General features: G+C 38.0%; 1 protein-coding gene across 27 annotated transcripts in view; it reads right to left on the bottom strand.

The window, feature by feature from the left end:
* MAP4 (microtubule associated protein 4) overlaps nucleotides 1–17,832 on the bottom strand; it is a 151,641-nt gene that overhangs the window by 68,813 nt on the left and 64,996 nt on the right. For 20 of the 27 annotated variants that reach the window (XM_059880097.1, XM_059880098.1, XM_059880099.1 and 17 more), the window contains exon 3: nucleotides 8,389–8,457. The exons of the other annotated variants lie outside the window; for them this stretch is intronic. In XM_059880097.1, the coding sequence (XP_059736080.1) occupies nucleotides 8,389–8,457 (69 nt within the window). The remainder of the gene's footprint in view (nucleotides 1–8,388; nucleotides 8,458–17,832) is intronic. 27 annotated transcript variants of the gene reach the window in all.

Here is a 17,832-nt window from a genome sequence, read left to right as displayed (position 1 = left end):
GCTAAAGTACTGCTCAGAGGGAAGTTTATAGCTGTAAATACGTTTATTAAGAGGGAAGGAAAAAAATCATGTCAGTAACATAACCTTTTATCTTTACTTAAAGAACGTAGGAAGAAAAGAGCAAACTAAACCTAAAGCAAGCAGAAGAAAAGAAATAATACAGATGAGTGTGGAAATAAATGAAATAGAAAAGAGAAAAATAGAGAAAACCAAGGTGACTCATTGAAAAGCTCAATGAAATTGACAAAGCTTCACCTAATCAAGAAAAGAGAGATGACTCAAAAGAATAAAACAGAAGACATTACACCAATTTTACAGAAATAAAAAGGTTATAGAGGAACACCAAGAACTACAGCCTGTCAACAACTTAAATAACCTAGTTGAAATGGGACAAACTCCTAGAAAGAGAGAAACTACTAAAACTGATTCATAAAACATTAGGAAATTCCAAAAATTAATGGTTAGTTACACAGTTTCTAACAATTAGGCTTTGAAATTAGTTCCATGGTAGGTGAGAGTTCAGTCTTCCCTGTATAGAACTCAAGGATATCATCCTCTATGGTGAAGTAGAGGCAGACAGATCTTTGTTGAGTTAACCTCCTGGTCAGTTGGACACCACTTGTGCCCTGCACCTCTCACCCTTTAAATTCTACCCAATAGGAACCTCTTTGTCCACAGCAGTGACAAAGTTAGTAATACTTAATTTTATTGGTTCTTCCTTTTTTCCTTTTCACTTTTTGCAGTCTCCCACTCTTGTTTCCCAAATCACTTCTCAAAATAAATTACCTACATGCAAAAAAAAAAACCTTGCCTCAAGTCTAGATTTTCTCCCAGAAAATAGTGTCCAAGAAAGGCTTTAAACAGGACTTCAAACGTCCATTCTTTCCAACTGACTTCTGAAGATTAGAAGATCTACTGAGACATGACACTGTGGCGGAAACAGCATAGGACTTCTTACCAGACTAGGTTCAATTCTGAGCTCTCTTATTTAACCTACTTCAACTTCTTCAAATGAAAAATAAATACTGTTATACAGTCAAAAGCACTCTACAAACTTTAATGTGTTTTACAATAATAAGTTACCCTTATTATTAATAAGATGAATCAGACAGAAAAATATGTTCATGTCTAGATTCAGGTAAAAAATACAAGATCAACTTACAGTAGCTGTGTGTGAACGTTAGTTCTGTAAGTAAAAATTTCTGGTCTCTGATAGTGTGGCTCTATCTATAATGCTTTAATTTTTCTTAGAAAGGAGAATGTATTCTTTTATTACTTACAGAATTACAAATAAAAAAGAAAATATTCTATTATCGACATATGCTTTCTGGCATAGGGTAGAGTTTCATGCCACAAAGAGAAGCAAATCATATAAACAAACTTGAGTTTAAAAAGTGTATCAGAAGCCTGTACTCACTCAAAGCTCAGGAAGAAGCTATTTGGTTTCATTTAACAGAATGCTTCAACAGAAACAGAAATCAAATGGCTTACTGTATAATTAAATGCTGTGTTTGGATGAAGGTTCTCAAGCTCATTCCCTGAGCTGCTTTCAAGGGAGTCCTAAATACCCTAGAAGTAAATGTAACATGTTGTGTTAATGGGTACATGTGGATTTTTCCAATAAGTTATTTATTTTTACCAGAAAATAATAAACAACAACAAAAAACTTTAAAGAAATACTAGATGGGAAAAACAAAACCACCAAACAAAAGAAATATTAGGGGTTAGTATTTTACTGGTGTGTTTCCAACACGCAACTCATATCTGAAAAATCAAAGGAAAAAAACTAAAAACTAAAGCTTTGTTTTCAGGATATGAGCAGGGGCGGGGGGAATGGCTGCCTTGCTTTGTCTACATCCAAGAACACAGCGTGCAGCTTTATGTTGAAGCTTCATTTACAAGATCTAATGGCAGCTTATGGGTTGGTTTTAATAGCTATTCAAAGACTCTAGCACTACCGATTTTTCTGTTTAGATTTTATATTTTTGATGGCTTAGAACTTTTCTAACACAAAATCCTTTGCATTTCATCTAATGATACAGTGACAGGAATGAAAAATACCCAGGACATTCTCAGTGTCATGACATTCGAACAAAGCAGTTTTACTGTTTGTTTCACTGCTGGGCTGACCTGAGGTAATGGTGACACACCACATTCAGAAGAGTTATCCCAATAAAAAGCCGCCTACTCTGATCGCAGGAAACCACGGGCAACACCGCCATTTGTGGAGCACCTAGTGTACTGCATCCAGCCCCAAACCGTAAGTAACTGTAATTTGCCTCCATGGCAGCGGATTTATTCTACAAATAATTTGTGGTTAAATCTTATTAAGCCTTCACTGTAATGGAAACAGCATCAAAATAAAATGGAGGATCATCCAGTTTTACGCATGACTTAGAAATAAAACTAATACTCTGTGCCTGCTCCACCAGTCCTATGTGTTTGTCCAGAACCCTCTCCAGCCTCCCAACTCTACCATATTAACAGGTTAACAAAGAGGAAGAACCCAACTGAGTCCAGGTTTCATCTCACTTTCATCGAAATGAATACACTAATAAAACATAAGGATTGCTCCATCATGAAGAGTTTAATTGTAGGGTACCTATAAGGTCAGTCAGGACTGAACATTCTTCTTTATATTTAAATTACTGTGCTTCAAAACTAAGAATCAATTACTGAGCTCTCAATGAAAGGAAACCCAAGAACAAAAAATTGACCTTTCTTAAAAAACAATAACTGCTTGCCAAGCTAAAAAAGTTTATTTATGCCATGCAAATTACCTTAGATATTCTCTTTCCACTGTCTTAATTCAGTCAACATACTGCATTTGCAAATCTATCTACTGTAAAGAAAACACTAACCCAGAACAGCTAGGAAATTGGGCATTCCATTAAATTTTTCCCCGATACAGACTATTAGATGATCAAACAATATGGTTACAAAACTAAAACACCACTGAATGTAACACATTTTATTTATTAATTCAGAAGGCATTTTAAGAATAATGTAAATGTGAATGTTAATTAGACTAAACAAAATTTAAGTGTAGCATTTAGAAAGTATCTTAACAGTAATTGATATGCCATGGAATAATTTTTTGAATAACTTATTGCTACCTTAGGGAGATACTAGAAGACAGAGGAGCCTAGAGCGCTGCAGGCCATGGGGTCACAAGAGTCAAACACAACTTGGCTACTGAACAACAAACCACAAATTATTTACTCTGCCAACTATCTTTCTTATCAGATGCTATAAAATATCAAATAATTATTTCGGTTTCTTAACTCTTATAGATTGCAGATAAAAGGGAGTACATTCTGTCTAAAACGACAATGTAAGTGAAGGTAGGGGGCAGAAAATAAAAAAACCAAGTAATTATGGAATTATTATGGGTCAAATTAGAAGCTTTGTTAGACCGAAAGCACAAGGGTCTTTATTTACAAATCTCATGTTCTGGTCACATTATACTCCAGTAATTAAGAACCCAGCCAACATCCAGTCCATATAGTGTTAGTGTAAGATGTTTATTAGCGTGATTTATTTAGCACAATGATCACATAAAAATGTTCCAATGTACAAAACCATTGAAATCTATAATCACAAAAAATACAAACTTAGGTGTGTAAATAAAGTTATAAAAATATTATTTAAAAACAAAGCTCTACATTGGGCCAAAGAAGAATAAGAGAGAGAGAGAAAGAGAGATTGCACATAAGAAACAACCATTTCAATAGAGCAACCTTTATCAGTCTGGCTACCTCACCAGTGAGATCCTGGGCCACTGGGTATGACCATCACGGCAATACAGCATTTTATTACAGGACTTCATATGAAGCTATATATGAAATATTACATATATTTCCTTCAAAATGAAATATCCAAGTGAAATACAGCTAACAATATATACGAAAGTTTAGCTGGCTATTAATAGTAATTTTCAACAATTCCATAAATTCAAAATGAAAACATATTTAGAAAACAAAAACAAAATTCAAACAAAAATAAATATGACAAAATGGAAATTAAAGTGGAATAAGTCAATGTCAATAATGAAGCGTGAGTGTGTGTCTGAACACAGCCATACTACAGGGCTCGCACCCAGGCTTTTCTACCCACCTGTTACCTAGACAAGCTGCAGAGATTGCGAAAGACGTGAAAGAAGAATGTCAAGTATGACCTTTAAAGTTACCACTGTCAGTTCTGAAAAGTTCCTTTGCCAGAAAAAAAAAGGCAAAAGAAAAACATATGAGAAAGAGTTATATTTTATTAGATGTTCTGCTCTCCTGTGCTATTTTTCAGATTTTTCTCCAATGGTAAGAGTTTTCATATGTATCAACTGCTTAGAAGGTAAGGCTAAGCACTTCCTCTAAAATGTGCCTCCTGTACTGTCTTCTCTCCAGAACCCACAAAAGGAATTCCTGGCAAAGGAACAAACCCTTGTGACCACAGGAGGGAACACTTTCTAAATTCTACAAGTCATTGCAGAGATTTGGTTTAAACTTTCATAACATTCTAACTTTCACATCCCAATGTACTTTTGTATCAGAGGGTCTAAATGTACATCTTGAAATCTTCCTCAGAACATAGTGCTAAATATTCAACCTGAAACAATCAGTAGCTTAGTGATTATAAAAGCCTACATAGTAAGAGGACAGAAAATTTTTTAAAGAGTATCTCACATTCTAGATCTTAAACCAGAACTCCTCCACAATATCAAAGCATGGCCCATGCTTTATATTCTACTTTTAAAAATCCAATCAAAGCTTATCATTTGAAAAGTTCCACAGTGTATGTCCCAGATGGTTTCAGATGTTTTTAGCTATTATTTTGGAAAAATGAGGAATGAGAAAAAACAAATTCCAACTGGGACAATCCTCAGAATGTGTAAAAATAAATGATGAGGTTTCTGGTAAAGGACTTAACACACAAGTCTTCATATGTGACCCACCAGTTCCACCTCAGGCTGCACAAAGACACCACCAGAGTTCTAAAGGAGGCAAACTCTGAACAGAGCTTGAGTCCAGTCAGATAATCATTTCATTAGAAACCTGGTAACTGGTTGTAGTTCTTCAATGTGTTGCCATTTAACTTCTCAGGTTGCTACAGAAACCTATTTTCTATCTATATCAACATCCCAATATTCTAACAATACAGGATTTCATTTCCCTTAACTTACCAAGTTTTTTTTTTTTGATAGCTCATGATCAAGCTAAGAAAGAAATTTTGGATATGAAACTCCATACGTAATAACAAGGCTGTCAAATTTTTAGGAGAATCTAAGCCTGCACAAATAGACCATAATTTCATAACAGAAACAATTTCAGCCTAAATTGCAAATAACAAAGGATGATTTCATTTGAGGAAATATTTCTCAAAGTTTAATCAGAACTACTCTAAATTAGAAAACTTTAAATTAAAACAGCTATCATTATTCAAATGTTAGTAAGGTGGAGAGAAACACAGGTAGCCTGAAGGATGAGTCTACCCTAAAAGCAGGCCTACGGAGGGAAGGAGAAGGAGGGGAGGAGGGAGGCCCACTGCAGTACCGGTGGACTCGACCCCTTTCTGAAAGCACCATCTCATTTGCTGTCACAGTGCCCTGACTCAGGCTGAAGATCGGAAAACCGAATGAAAAAGGCCAACTAAAAATGTTTAAAGAAAAGAAAAATGTGAGGCTGAATTAAACGATAAAATGAGTTTTAAAGAGAACGAGAAATAAAAGACACTGGACGACCCTCACAAAAACACTAGGATTAAAAAAAATCCATCTGGTACTTTGAGCTCACAAAGGGAAAGCAGGTTCCATCAAGCCCTGCGGAGCACAAAAGGAAGCAGGTGGTTTGCTCAGGAGTCAGCAGAAATGGGCCCCGAAGAACTACCCTCAGGTTCTTCTATATCGTGTCCAGGAAGGAAAGCAAAGCTCTGCAAAATGCTGAAGGTTTTACAAGTGTAACGGTGCTTAGGAAAGATCACTGGTCTGGTGTTGCAGCAGCCCCAGTGTTGAGAGACACGCTAGGCTTCTAGGAGGAGAAAAATAGAAAGGGAGGGAGAAGTAGGAAGGGGAAGGAAAGGACGGAAAAGCACAGGTCATTAGTAAACAGCAGGTTCAACATAGCAAGATGCTCATAAACCCTTATACACTGTCAGCAGAGCAGGTCTGCTCTTAGAACTACAGTAACACTCTGAAGGAAACAAAAATGGGAAATTTCAAAATGGCACAAAGCTACATGCTCCAGTTAGTGAGGGCCAAATTGGAATGCTGTCACAACATGCTCTGAAAACATGCACTCTTTGCCCGCTTCCTACCCCTTCCCATCCCCAATGAAACATGCATATTTTCAGTAAAGCAGCTGCTTTAACATAGTCAAGAGTTCAAATTCAGAAGATAGCATCTCCCCAGGTGTGCAAACTATACTCTACACTAGGGCGGGGAGGTGTCCAAGAGCAGAAGGACCTGCTCCCATAATGGCAACAGACAGTTCATAAACAGTCGGGTTCTGTTTTTGATGCCACAGAAATAAAGTCTTCAAACAGTAAGGGTCAGGCTGCATGTTTTTCCTGTTTTGTTTTTCTTTTTTTCCCCCTGCACTATTAAGCTGTGGCAGTGGGAAAAAACTGCTACATCAAGTTTAAGTCTCTTCTGGTCAGACCTGACATCCTGCTAGAGAAGAAACCTACTCTAGTGGTGACAGTCATTTCCTTACCAGATGAAAATGGAATTCATTCTTCCCAATGGCTAACCAAATCAATCCCCCTTTTTTCCCCTGGCACTGCCACCTTGTTAAAGAAAGTCGAATCTATTCATTTTTAAAAAGTTTATGTTCAAACTTCTCCTTTAGTCATGGGGATATTTCTCTAAATATTTTCTTAAAGCCTTTCTTAAAGCTTATATAGATCTTTGCTTTCAAAGCAGGCACAGAAACAGTCAATACCACATATGAACTAAGATTATAAAAAAAAAAAAATCACAAAAATTTCAGTTCACAAAACAGAGAGATAAGTAAATTTGCACTTCTTGTTGGTTCCAGCTTTTAAAGTAAAGTGTTCCTAATTAATGAATTTCTAGTATGGATTTACTGTCACTGGGTCAAACTAACATTCATAAAAATAGAACCTGGGTGGAGGGAGGGAAAAAAAAAGAACCTAATCATCAATAAACCTAAGGTATAAAGATGTATACAACATTTCTAAAGGTCACAGGATCAGGATAAAGAGTAAATCCTAGAATAACTGATATTGCTAACAGAAGGCTCTGTGGAAGCCTTAGAAACCGAAATCCTTCAATAACTCAAGGCAGGACTTCTAAAGGCTGAGGTGTGCATGCAAGAAGAGAAACACAGCCACGGCTAGTGCCGGCCTCCCTACAGTAATGTGAAGCAAACGTTGCTGCTGCTGCTGCTGCTGCTAAGTCACTTCAGTCGTGTCCGACTCTGTGCGACCCCATAGACAGCAGGCCACCAGGCTCCGCCCTGGGATTGCCCAGGCAAGAACACTGGAGTGGGTTGCCATTTCCTTCTCCACTGCGTGAAAGTGAAAAGTGAAAGTGAAGTTGCCCAGTCGCGACCGACTCGTGGCGACCCCATGGACTGTAGCCCACCAGGCTCCTCCATCCATGGGATTTTCCAGGCAAGAGTACTGGAGTGGCTTGCCATTATGCCCCAGTTAAACAGAAGTCCTTTCATTTGGGTCAACAGCATCAGCCTGATTGTTCAATTAAGCAAATTAAGTGCAACTATTTTTAAAAATTCAGTATGGCTCTCATATTAGCTACCTAAACAATTTATTTACAGAATACATTCCTGTGGACCCTGCTACTGCTTCGAAAATTTTGCTCACTACAAATACACAAGGGGGAACCACAGTAACTCAGTGCTAGCCCTGGTAATGGGCTAGGCGTTACAGACAAATTTCAAAGTAACAGTTAAGGGAAAAAAAATAAAGACAAAACAGACTGAGGGCCCAAGAGAAAGGAAAGAACTTTCAATTTCTAGCTCACAAGTTTCCTAACAGTGAGCCATGGAAAGCCAACTAAGTGCAGTCAGGGACAGACCTGCTCAAAGAGTTGTGGCAGCCAAAGGACTCCACACTACACATTTTGACGATGGTCATTCTGCATCAAAAGTCTATTATTAAGATTGACCCAGCTCTTGAGTGGCACAACTGTAAAAAATATTCACAGAATATCAAATGAAATTCACTCTCTCCATTGTTGGAAATGTTATGGGGCAGATGCCCTGGATTTAAATACAACAGCCAAGAATAAGAGTACCCTGACAAACAATCCATGTGCTCCCACCAACAATCCTCCTCAAAGGAGCTGATCCAGGTGTTAGGTGTTTGCCATGACTGTTTCACCCACACATCTGAGGGCTCCTGGGAACCACTTACCAGTGACATCATTCCGTTCTATTCCGTGGTCACCGTTAGCAAGCACTGCGGCTTGAGAAGATGGAGTACCTACAACGACCACAAAGAATAATTAGCCACTCTGACAGAAAAATGAAAAACAGATGCCACTACTGTCTACCTACTAGAATTTTTGTCACTCTTCACAACATTAGCTGACAGCAGATAAAATCTGTCCAAAATTTAAAGATCAAATGAAAGGAAATCCAAATACAGAGAACAGAACTAAGTCATTAATTTCTACGGCATTCAAACTCTAAGAGGAGCCGCAACTACAGGAGAAGCCTTCCTTACAGCAAGTCAAAGTCCTTCCTGCCCTGTACGTTGTCAAAGACTATCATTATACTCACTAAATTACCATGAAGAACCAGTGGTTTAGAACCAGTGACTCAAACCAAATACTCCAAGGACACAGACTTTCCTGGTGACCCAGTGGTTAAGAATCTACATTCTAGTGCACAGGACGCAGGTTTGTTCCCTGGTCAGCAACTAAGAACCGATGCAACCAAAAATAAATAAAACAACTGCCACATAAAAAGTCTAAGGTCCCATCACTGCTCCTTTACATGATGATTACCTGGAGGTCACCTGCAGCACTTCTGGAAGCAGTGAGCTTTTTTTTTAAAAAAAAGCTATTCTTATAGACCATGTGGGCTTCCTAGGTGGCTCAAGGGTAAAGTATCCACCTCACAAACCAAAGACGCAGGTTTGATCCCTGGGTCAGGAAGATCCCCTGGAGAAGGAAATGGCATCCCCCTCCAGTATTCTTGCCTGGGAAATTACATGGACAGAGGAGCCTGGCGGGCTACAGTACACAGGGTAACAAAGAGTCGGACACGACTTAGCGACTAAACAAAAACAACATATACGTGTGTCTCATTCCCTAATAACTTAGGGTACTGAGCCTCCTTTCACATGTTTGTCAGTCTTTCATTTTCTTTGATGAACTGATTTTTTTGAACTAATTTTTTTCTTTGATGTTCAGATTTTTGGGACTATTTTTTTTTAATTGGGTTGTGTATTTTCTTATTATTGAATTTTGAAGATTCTTTATTTTTCTGAATATAAACCCTTATCAGGTGAGTTTTGCAAACATTTTCTCCAATTAAAGTATTTTCCAAAAACATATACCCAAAAAACATGTTTTCATTTTCTTAACTGTGTCTGTTGAACAGCAAAAAATTTCCATTTTGATAAAGTCTAATTTACCATTTTTCCTTCATGTTTCCATGCTTTTGGTGGGGTATCTAAGAAATTTCTCCCTAACTCAAGGTCACAGGATTTTCTCCGATGTTTTCCTCTAGAAGTTTTATGGTTTTCATTTACGTTTCACACTGAGCCCTTTTTTCTGTGGTGTTATAATATGGGTCTGCTGCTGCTGCTGCTGCTGCTGCTGCTAAGTCGCTTCAGTCGTGTCCGACTCTGTGCGACCCCATAGACGGCAGCCCACCAGGCCTCCCCGTCCCTGGGATTCTCCAGGCAACAATACTGGAGTGGCTTGCCATTTCCTTCTCCAATGCATGAAAGTGGAAAGTGAAAGTGAAGTCGCTCAGTCGTGTCCGACTCTCTGCGACCCCATGGATTTCAGCCTACCAGGCTCCTCCGTCCATGGGATTTTCTAGGCAAAAGTACTGGAGTGGGGTGCCATTGCCTTCTCCGAATATGGGTCTAGGTTCATATTTTTGTACACTGATATCTAATTGTTCCTTAATTTCACTGATTCCTTTGGTGCAACTGACCATATTACATGTAGGTCTGCTTCTGGACTCTCCTGTTCCACTAATCTATAAACTTACCCATCTGCCAGTACCACAATACAATTAAAATACAATTGATAATTTTTATTTTATAAAATCTTAAAGTGACATCATGTGCGTCCTCCACATTAGGTCTTTTCCAAAATTGTGTTGTTATATTTTAGTGTTTATGCTTTTCCATATAAATTTGAGAAACAGCTGTTGATTTATTAAAAAAAAAAAATTTCTGATGGGATACTGACTGCTCTTACTATATAGATCAATTTGAGGACATATAACCTTTCTGAAAGGCTCTGACTGTATCTAACATTCAGCAACCTGCCTAGCTCTGCAGTTAGCCTGCCAACCCAAGAAGTTCCTGCAAATCCTCTTAACCTCACAGATTTTTCATAAGACAAGTAAAAGTCTAGAACATATGCTACTAAAATACGAAATGCAAGAGTTTACTTTGGAAGACAACAAACTACAATGTCCAAGCTTCTGGGTCTCACAAACCCAATGCAGAAAAAAAATCTTTCACATAAACTCACTGAAAAGATTATTCATTCTGTTATCTCAGGTAACAGAGGAACAACTAGAGAAAAACCTAAAAGAATACGGCAGACCGAAAAGAAAATATCAATTAACTGGAACAGGAGGAGGAAAATAAAAGGAACAAAAGACAACAGACTTTTCTTAAATACCCAGCATGCATCATGTACCATGCTAGGGTTTCACATATTGTGTTTTACTTATCAAGAGAGAGAACAAACATGGGCTAGAACATATTCACACAAATAAATTCACACTCATACAGTAAGCTTATAAAATGTATTCTTCCTAGCTCAAGAAAGAGTGCTTATTTTCAAAAATCCACCTCAGTTTAAAATACAAATTGCAAAAAGAAAATAAAATGTAGGCTATAAGAAAATGCATATTACAAAATGATATCATCTTTTGGCTATAAGCATGATGAAATCTTTTTTAAATTTGATAACAGCCCATGATGGCAAAGGTGTAAGAAAAAGGGTTATCTCATACACCACTGGAGAAATATAAATTGAAACAAACTTTCAACAGTTTACCAAATTTTGAAATACCAGTGTAACAATTCATTTTAGGCAGGTAGTTCATGAAAAAGATATAAATGTACACAAAATTGAAAGTAAATAGGATGCTTACTGTGGCATTGTTTTAAAAGTAACAAATGCCTACCAGGAGATTCACTAAGCTGTGAAATAAGATGCAGCTGTTAAAAGAAATGAGGTAGCTAATATGGGAAAATTTCAGGATGCCAAACACTATTAAAGAAAAAAGCACATATATTAAAATATAATCAGGGACTTCCTTGGTGGTTCAGTGGTTAAGAATCTGCCTTGTAACAGGTGACAAGGGTTCAATCCCTGGTTGGGGAACGAGATCCCACATGCCTGTGTGCTGCAATGAAAGATCCCATGCGATGTAACCAAGATCTCACGTGCTGCAACTAAGACCCAATGCAGCCAAATAAATAAAAAAATTAAAAAAAATAAAATAAAAAAATAAATATATATAATCATGTTGCTTTTAAAAATGAAAGGAATAAAGTAAAAGCAAGTATGACATAATAGCACTATGAAAAACACACATAAATAATCAGGAAAAATATGGAAAAACATATACCAAACATCACTACTTGCTAAGGAATGAAGTGCAGGGAACCAGAGACGGGGGATTAAAATGAAGACCTTCACAGATGTAAACTACTGTTTTAATTGAGCACCTTAAAGAGTGGACAGATAGCAGACTGAAGCACACAGGCCAGCTTCAATATGCTATCACAAGCAGTCAGAAGTAGCAGGAAAGATTTATTTTTTAAAAAAGCAATGAAAGATCTAGAAATCAAGAAGGGTACCCCCTAGCAGACCAGAAATTACAAGAAATATCCAAGTAAATGAAGCAAACAGACCACCCTGAGAAGAAACCCCAGCCCAAAGAAGGCACAGGAAGGAAAACAGCACTCCTTGGAGGTAACTCTAGGCTTGGAGACAGCTGAAACCGTGGGACTTCAGGAAAAGCTGCCACGCCAGTCCCTACTTCCCTCACGCTCTCCCTCCCTCACCCACAACAGTCAGCTTTGTGCCAAACCCCAGATGGGAAAAGACACTGAATGCCTTGGCACGGGAGGAAGCCTGCTCACCGGGTGAATGGTGATACCCAGAGGAGCTGTGGGGGGAGCCCCACATTGCACCTGGCAGTGCTGTCACATCCCTGCCAGAGGCAGGTGGTAGGAAACAGGCATGTGTCACAGGGAATCTCAAATAGACAACAGTATGGCCAAATAACTCAGGAAAACCACTACCAAAAACAAAGACATCACATTCAAAGGGAATAAATTATCACCCAGGGACACAACGCTGACTTTTAAAGAGAAGTATGTTATTTTCCTCTTAAGGATGAAAGAAAATACCATACATCCATAAACAAAAGCAAGCCCCTAAACAAAGTGATTATCTAATGATTAACAAATCCTTTCCAGGTTAGGGAGTTTCCAATTCTTTGATTTTCCAAAATTGAAAGAGGTCATAATGAGGTTGTCATCTGATAGGTCATTAAAAATAAATTTTAATAATATTGAGTTATGGAATTCTTAGCATAGAACTCAAAGAACTGAATATATTGCTATAATAAAGCTTCCATTCTCACATAAGAAGCTGTGTGAATAGGGCTTTTTGGCTGTATATTGTCACCCTGTTTATTTAACTTCTATGCAGAGCACATCATGAGAAATGCTGGACTGGAAGAAACACAAACTGAAATCAAGATTGCCGGGAGAAATATCAATAACCTCAGATATGCAGATGACACCACCCTTATGGCAGAAAGTGAAGAGGAACTCAAAAGCCTCTTGATGAAAGTGAAAGAGGAGAGTGAAAAAGTTGGCTTAAAGCTCAACATTCGGAAAACGAAGATCATGACATCCGGTCCCACCACTTCATGGGAAATAGATGGGGAAACAGTGGAAACAGTGTCAGACTTTATTTTTCTGGGCTCCAAAATCACTGCAGATGGTGACTGCAGCCATGAAATTAAAAGACACTTACTCCTTGGAAGGAAAGTTATGACCAACCTAGATAGCATATTCAAAAGCAGAGACATCACTTTGCCAACAAAAGTTCGTCTAGTCAAGGCTATGGTTTTTCCTGTGGTCATGTATGGATGTGAGACTTGGACTGTGAAGAAGGCTGAGTGCCGAAGAATTGATGCTTTTGAACTATGGTGTTGGAGAAGACTCTTGAGAGTCCTTTGAGAGTCCCTTGAGAGTCCCTTGAACTACAAGGAGATCCAACCAGTCCATTCTGAAGGAGATCAGCCCTGGGATTTCTTTGGAAGGAATGATGCTAAAGCTGAAACTCCAGTACTTTGGCCACCTGATGTGAAGAGTTGACTCATTGGAAAAGACTCTGATGCTGGGAGGGATTGGGGGCAGGAGGAGAAGGGGACGACAGAGGATGGCATCACTGACTCGATGGACGTGAGTCTCAGTGAACTCCGGGAGTTGGTGATGGACAGGGAGGCCTGGCGTGCTGGGATTCATGGGGTTGCAAAGAGTCGGACACGACTGAGCGACTGATCTGATCTGATCTTATTTGATCTATGAAAACAACAGGAACAAATATTGTTAAGTCCTTTCCATAGTAGCAAAAAATGGTTACTCACAGATTTAGAATCTAATCAAGGAAAATAATAGAGCAAATAATCTCACTAGAAAAACACTTCCAGGGAACACCCTGGCAGCCCAGTGAATGACACTCTGAGCTTCCACAGCAGAGGACTCAGGTTCAGTCCCTGGTTGGAGAACTAAGATCCCACAAGCCAAGCAGCCCCCAAAAAAAAATCCAATCAGATTCAACTTTTATGATTGGTAATAATTTGTCAAAAATTGTGACAAAGGTCACAACTGGGTACTACTAGTAATTGTGATGATAAATCTCCTCTGGACCAAGTTACACTTAGGCTCCTTTGGTTACAGAAACTTTTTACATCAAAATTTAAGTTTACATACTTGTTATAGAAATATAATTTACCCAAGAAAAAACCTTTCAAGTTTAAAAATATATTCCATTAGGATAAAAATCTATGACAAATGGAATAGAAATGAGGGTTCAAGGGATCAAAAGAAAGATTTACATTTCCAATGATAAAGAACAGCTTGTTCATGCATTTTTAAGTAAATGGTAATAGGAATCAAAATGCTATATATTTAGAAGCATTTGAATACATTTAAAGGACTGATATAACTATTATTTTATGTGGTAAAGTGAAACATCCTGAAAATTACATATTTTCCAACGATGTAAACTGCTGCTTAAAAAATTTAGATGTCAACTTAAAAATGTACAAAGAGTACAAAATTTTTGAGAATTCCCACATGGGTATGTGACTAAAAAGTTTCAAGATTGCTACTTTAGACAAATGCAGAGTTACAAAGAATGGTTTATACATTCTAGTAGAAAAATTTCCAAGTGGCAAAGTAAACAGAGGTTGAACCCATTTGTTTAAAACTTACAAATTTCTGTTTGTAATTTACATAGTAAATAATCCTAAAAGATCTACTACTTCTTAAAAAATAGATAAGTCAGAGTTAGGGGAGATTTTCACTTACTTGAATTTCAATTTTTTAAACAAAATTTTTACTGTAGACTAGTTTTTTAAATTTACAGAAAAATTGTGATGCTAGGACAGAGATTCCCTTATACCTACACTCAGTTTTCCCTGTAAGAAAAGATGGCCAAAAGAAGCTGGGTTGTTTCCAAAGCAAAGGCAGATTGATATATGATGATAAATTCATATGATGTTTGCCCGAACATTCCTGTCTATACCACACTCTGAAATGTCTACTCTAAACCACTTCTATTCTCTTCAAAACTGTAACCCCTTCCACCTCCATTTCTCAGCATTATGACCTCACCTCTTTCAAAGAAAATAGGAAGCCGTGTCAGAAGAGATTTCCTGCCCCTCTACCATCACACACAGAAACCTAAAGCCTCTGCCAAGAAATGCTTCTGCCCGTACCTGCGCTTCCTTCCAAAGACAAGCTGCTTCTCCTTCTAGTCTTGAAATCAGACATTATCACACCCCTCTCAAATCACACAGCTCTTTATTTGCTCTTTTCTTTTGGCACTTGACTACCTTCACTAATGAACTGTAAACTCCTTGAGGTCACAGCTTTGAGGTTCATTTTTTCTCCTTAATAACACAGCATTCTCAACAAACATTCGCATAGAGAATCAATGAATGACTGGAATAAATGTGACTGCCTGTGTGTGTACGGGGCAGCAGCCGGGGACAATAAGGAGGGAGAAGGCAAAAGCAGGAACTCCTAAGTAAACCTGCAATTTCTAAAAACAAAATTTCAGACACTGTACTTTTAAAACACTTTAATTTTCTAATTTTCTTTACAGTGAAGTTTCAGTTTTATAATCAAGGGAATAAAGCTATTAACAGAAGATTTCAAATGAGATCAAGACCAGAGCCCATGAGTCGTGTGCTATTTCCTTGTTTTCAGGACCAGACATGCCATCTACACAGGGCAGGTAGGATACTGCTGTGGCTTCACGGAGCGATCTTAACATAAAGATGCCTGCATCATTTCCAGAGCAAGAAATTTAACTGTAAGAAACAAATGCTCCTCCCAACTTACCTGGAGTCTGTGGCTAAGAATAACGGAAACGTTTTATCTCTGAGGAAAGGATATATTTTTTTTAAGTACGTGAAAGATAGCTGGATTCAGATAGTTTATTTCTTTGGTATCTCTGCCCTATGCAACTCTTAAAAGAGTTTCTCAGCTATAGATAAAACATGGCAAATTAACCTCTTAAGAAATCTCTGCTTTTCTTTTATACCAGGTAGGGTACCATTACTATGAACTATAACTGTTAGTACTGTTTTTTTCTATTCCAAAAAGAAATTTAGGTAAGAAATAGAGTATATTTTCAAATTAAAGTCAGAAAATATTTTTTGCAAAAAATTATAAAGAGGGTTCAGGATCAGACACCTACACCTAAGTGAAGACCTACCACTTTAGTCTGCAGACTTACAGTTACCTGTTAGTCTGCACCTTAACATAACCCAAACCTGAATAAGATGACTTTAGTTCAGGAACAGACCAGATGATCTCAGTGCAGCTTACCAAGCAATGATTGTATCTCTACTATGTGCCAAGAGCAGTGACCTCTCTAACACACATCTGACGAGTTTGCCGCTCGCCTCTATCTCTGCACAGACCGCGAGACTCGCGTAATGTCGCTGGACGTGTGTCTCCTTGCTTCCACTCTGCCACTTGTCTCACTTGTCATTTGACCTCTTGTTTCTTATCACTGAGCAACCTGAAGCTGCTGGTACTACGAACTTATTCTGTGCCTCTTTGCTTTTGCTAAATATGTCATCCTTCCAGAATATAAAAATAAACGAAATACTATCCCTATTCTAGAGCAGCTTGAGTGTGAGACAACAAATAGCTTAATTATGACTTTACAAGTGCCTTGAAAGGGCAGGCTCAGGTACGAAAGGCACTTACCAAGGAGAAGAAAAGACAGAGGTGGGTAAGAGGCAAGTCGCGAGCAAGGACTGTAAGTCAGGAAATGTTCTTGGACAATTACAGCGATCATAAAGGATTTTTTGTAGACCACCACCTTTAGCCAAAGCTTTAATTACCATCACCTCCAGATGTGTATCTCCAGCCCAGAATTACGCTCTCAATTTCAGGTTCTTTTATCTAGCTGCCTACTGCTCTTGACTAGATATCTTCTCTACTATCAGATAAGCTGAAATTCTTACCTTTCCCTCAAAATCTACTCCTTCTACAGCCTTCCCATCTCACAAAATGATAAATCACTCCTTTTGGCTGCTCAGGTCAAAATCATCTAGATTCATCCTTGCCAATGTAAAGGCTTATACCTTCAAAGGAGCAGCTGAGGGAAATGGTATAGGTTACGTTGGATGGAAATGGGTTTAAGAGGGAAAGCAACTGACATTAGAGAGTAGATATATTTGCTTCGAAGAAGGAGCAGCATAAAAGAAAAGTAAATGAGAAGGGCATGGATTGAGACAGAATATTTTTTCTTATGAAGAAAAAAATTAGGGTATATTTGATGCTGATGAATGACCCAGAGGAATGGATGATACAAGAGACAGAAGACGCAAAGGCTACAGTAGTGCCCTTGAGCGAGAGCACGAGCAGTTCACTCCTGAAAGTTAGAGTAACGGCAGAGTAAAAGACACAGGAAAATGTAGGTTAGGAGACCGGCTGAGGGGATAGGTAGTGTATCAATTCTCTTCTGATTGACTTTACTGGATATCTGTTCTAAAAGCCCTCAAATGAAAAAGATGTAAAATAGTTGTCTAGGAAAGTAGAAGACTTTATAAATTTATATAACTTAGTAGTAGAGTTCTCAAGTACATGCTCTTTATGCAAATAAAATAAGACTCTCATTTACATTTCCCTGAACATAGTGTTTACAGGTCTGATAATTCTTTTGACTTAAATAAGTGAATCTTTAGTTTTGAAAAACAGTGTCTATGAGACATTAAATAAATTAGAAAGTAAGCATTCATGAACACAGTACGGTTTCACAGAAAGAACACACAGTTTTAAATAACAAGATTTGGGTTCAGGTTGTGGTTCTATCACTATGAACTAAATGACCAA

This window comes from Bos taurus, chromosome 22 (assembly GCF_002263795.3).
Source record: "Bos taurus isolate L1 Dominette 01449 registration number 42190680 breed Hereford chromosome 22, ARS-UCD2.0, whole genome shotgun sequence".
NCBI lineage: Eukaryota > Metazoa > Chordata > Mammalia > Artiodactyla > Bovidae > Bos > Bos taurus.
This window is presented reverse-complemented; position numbering and strand designations above follow the sequence as displayed.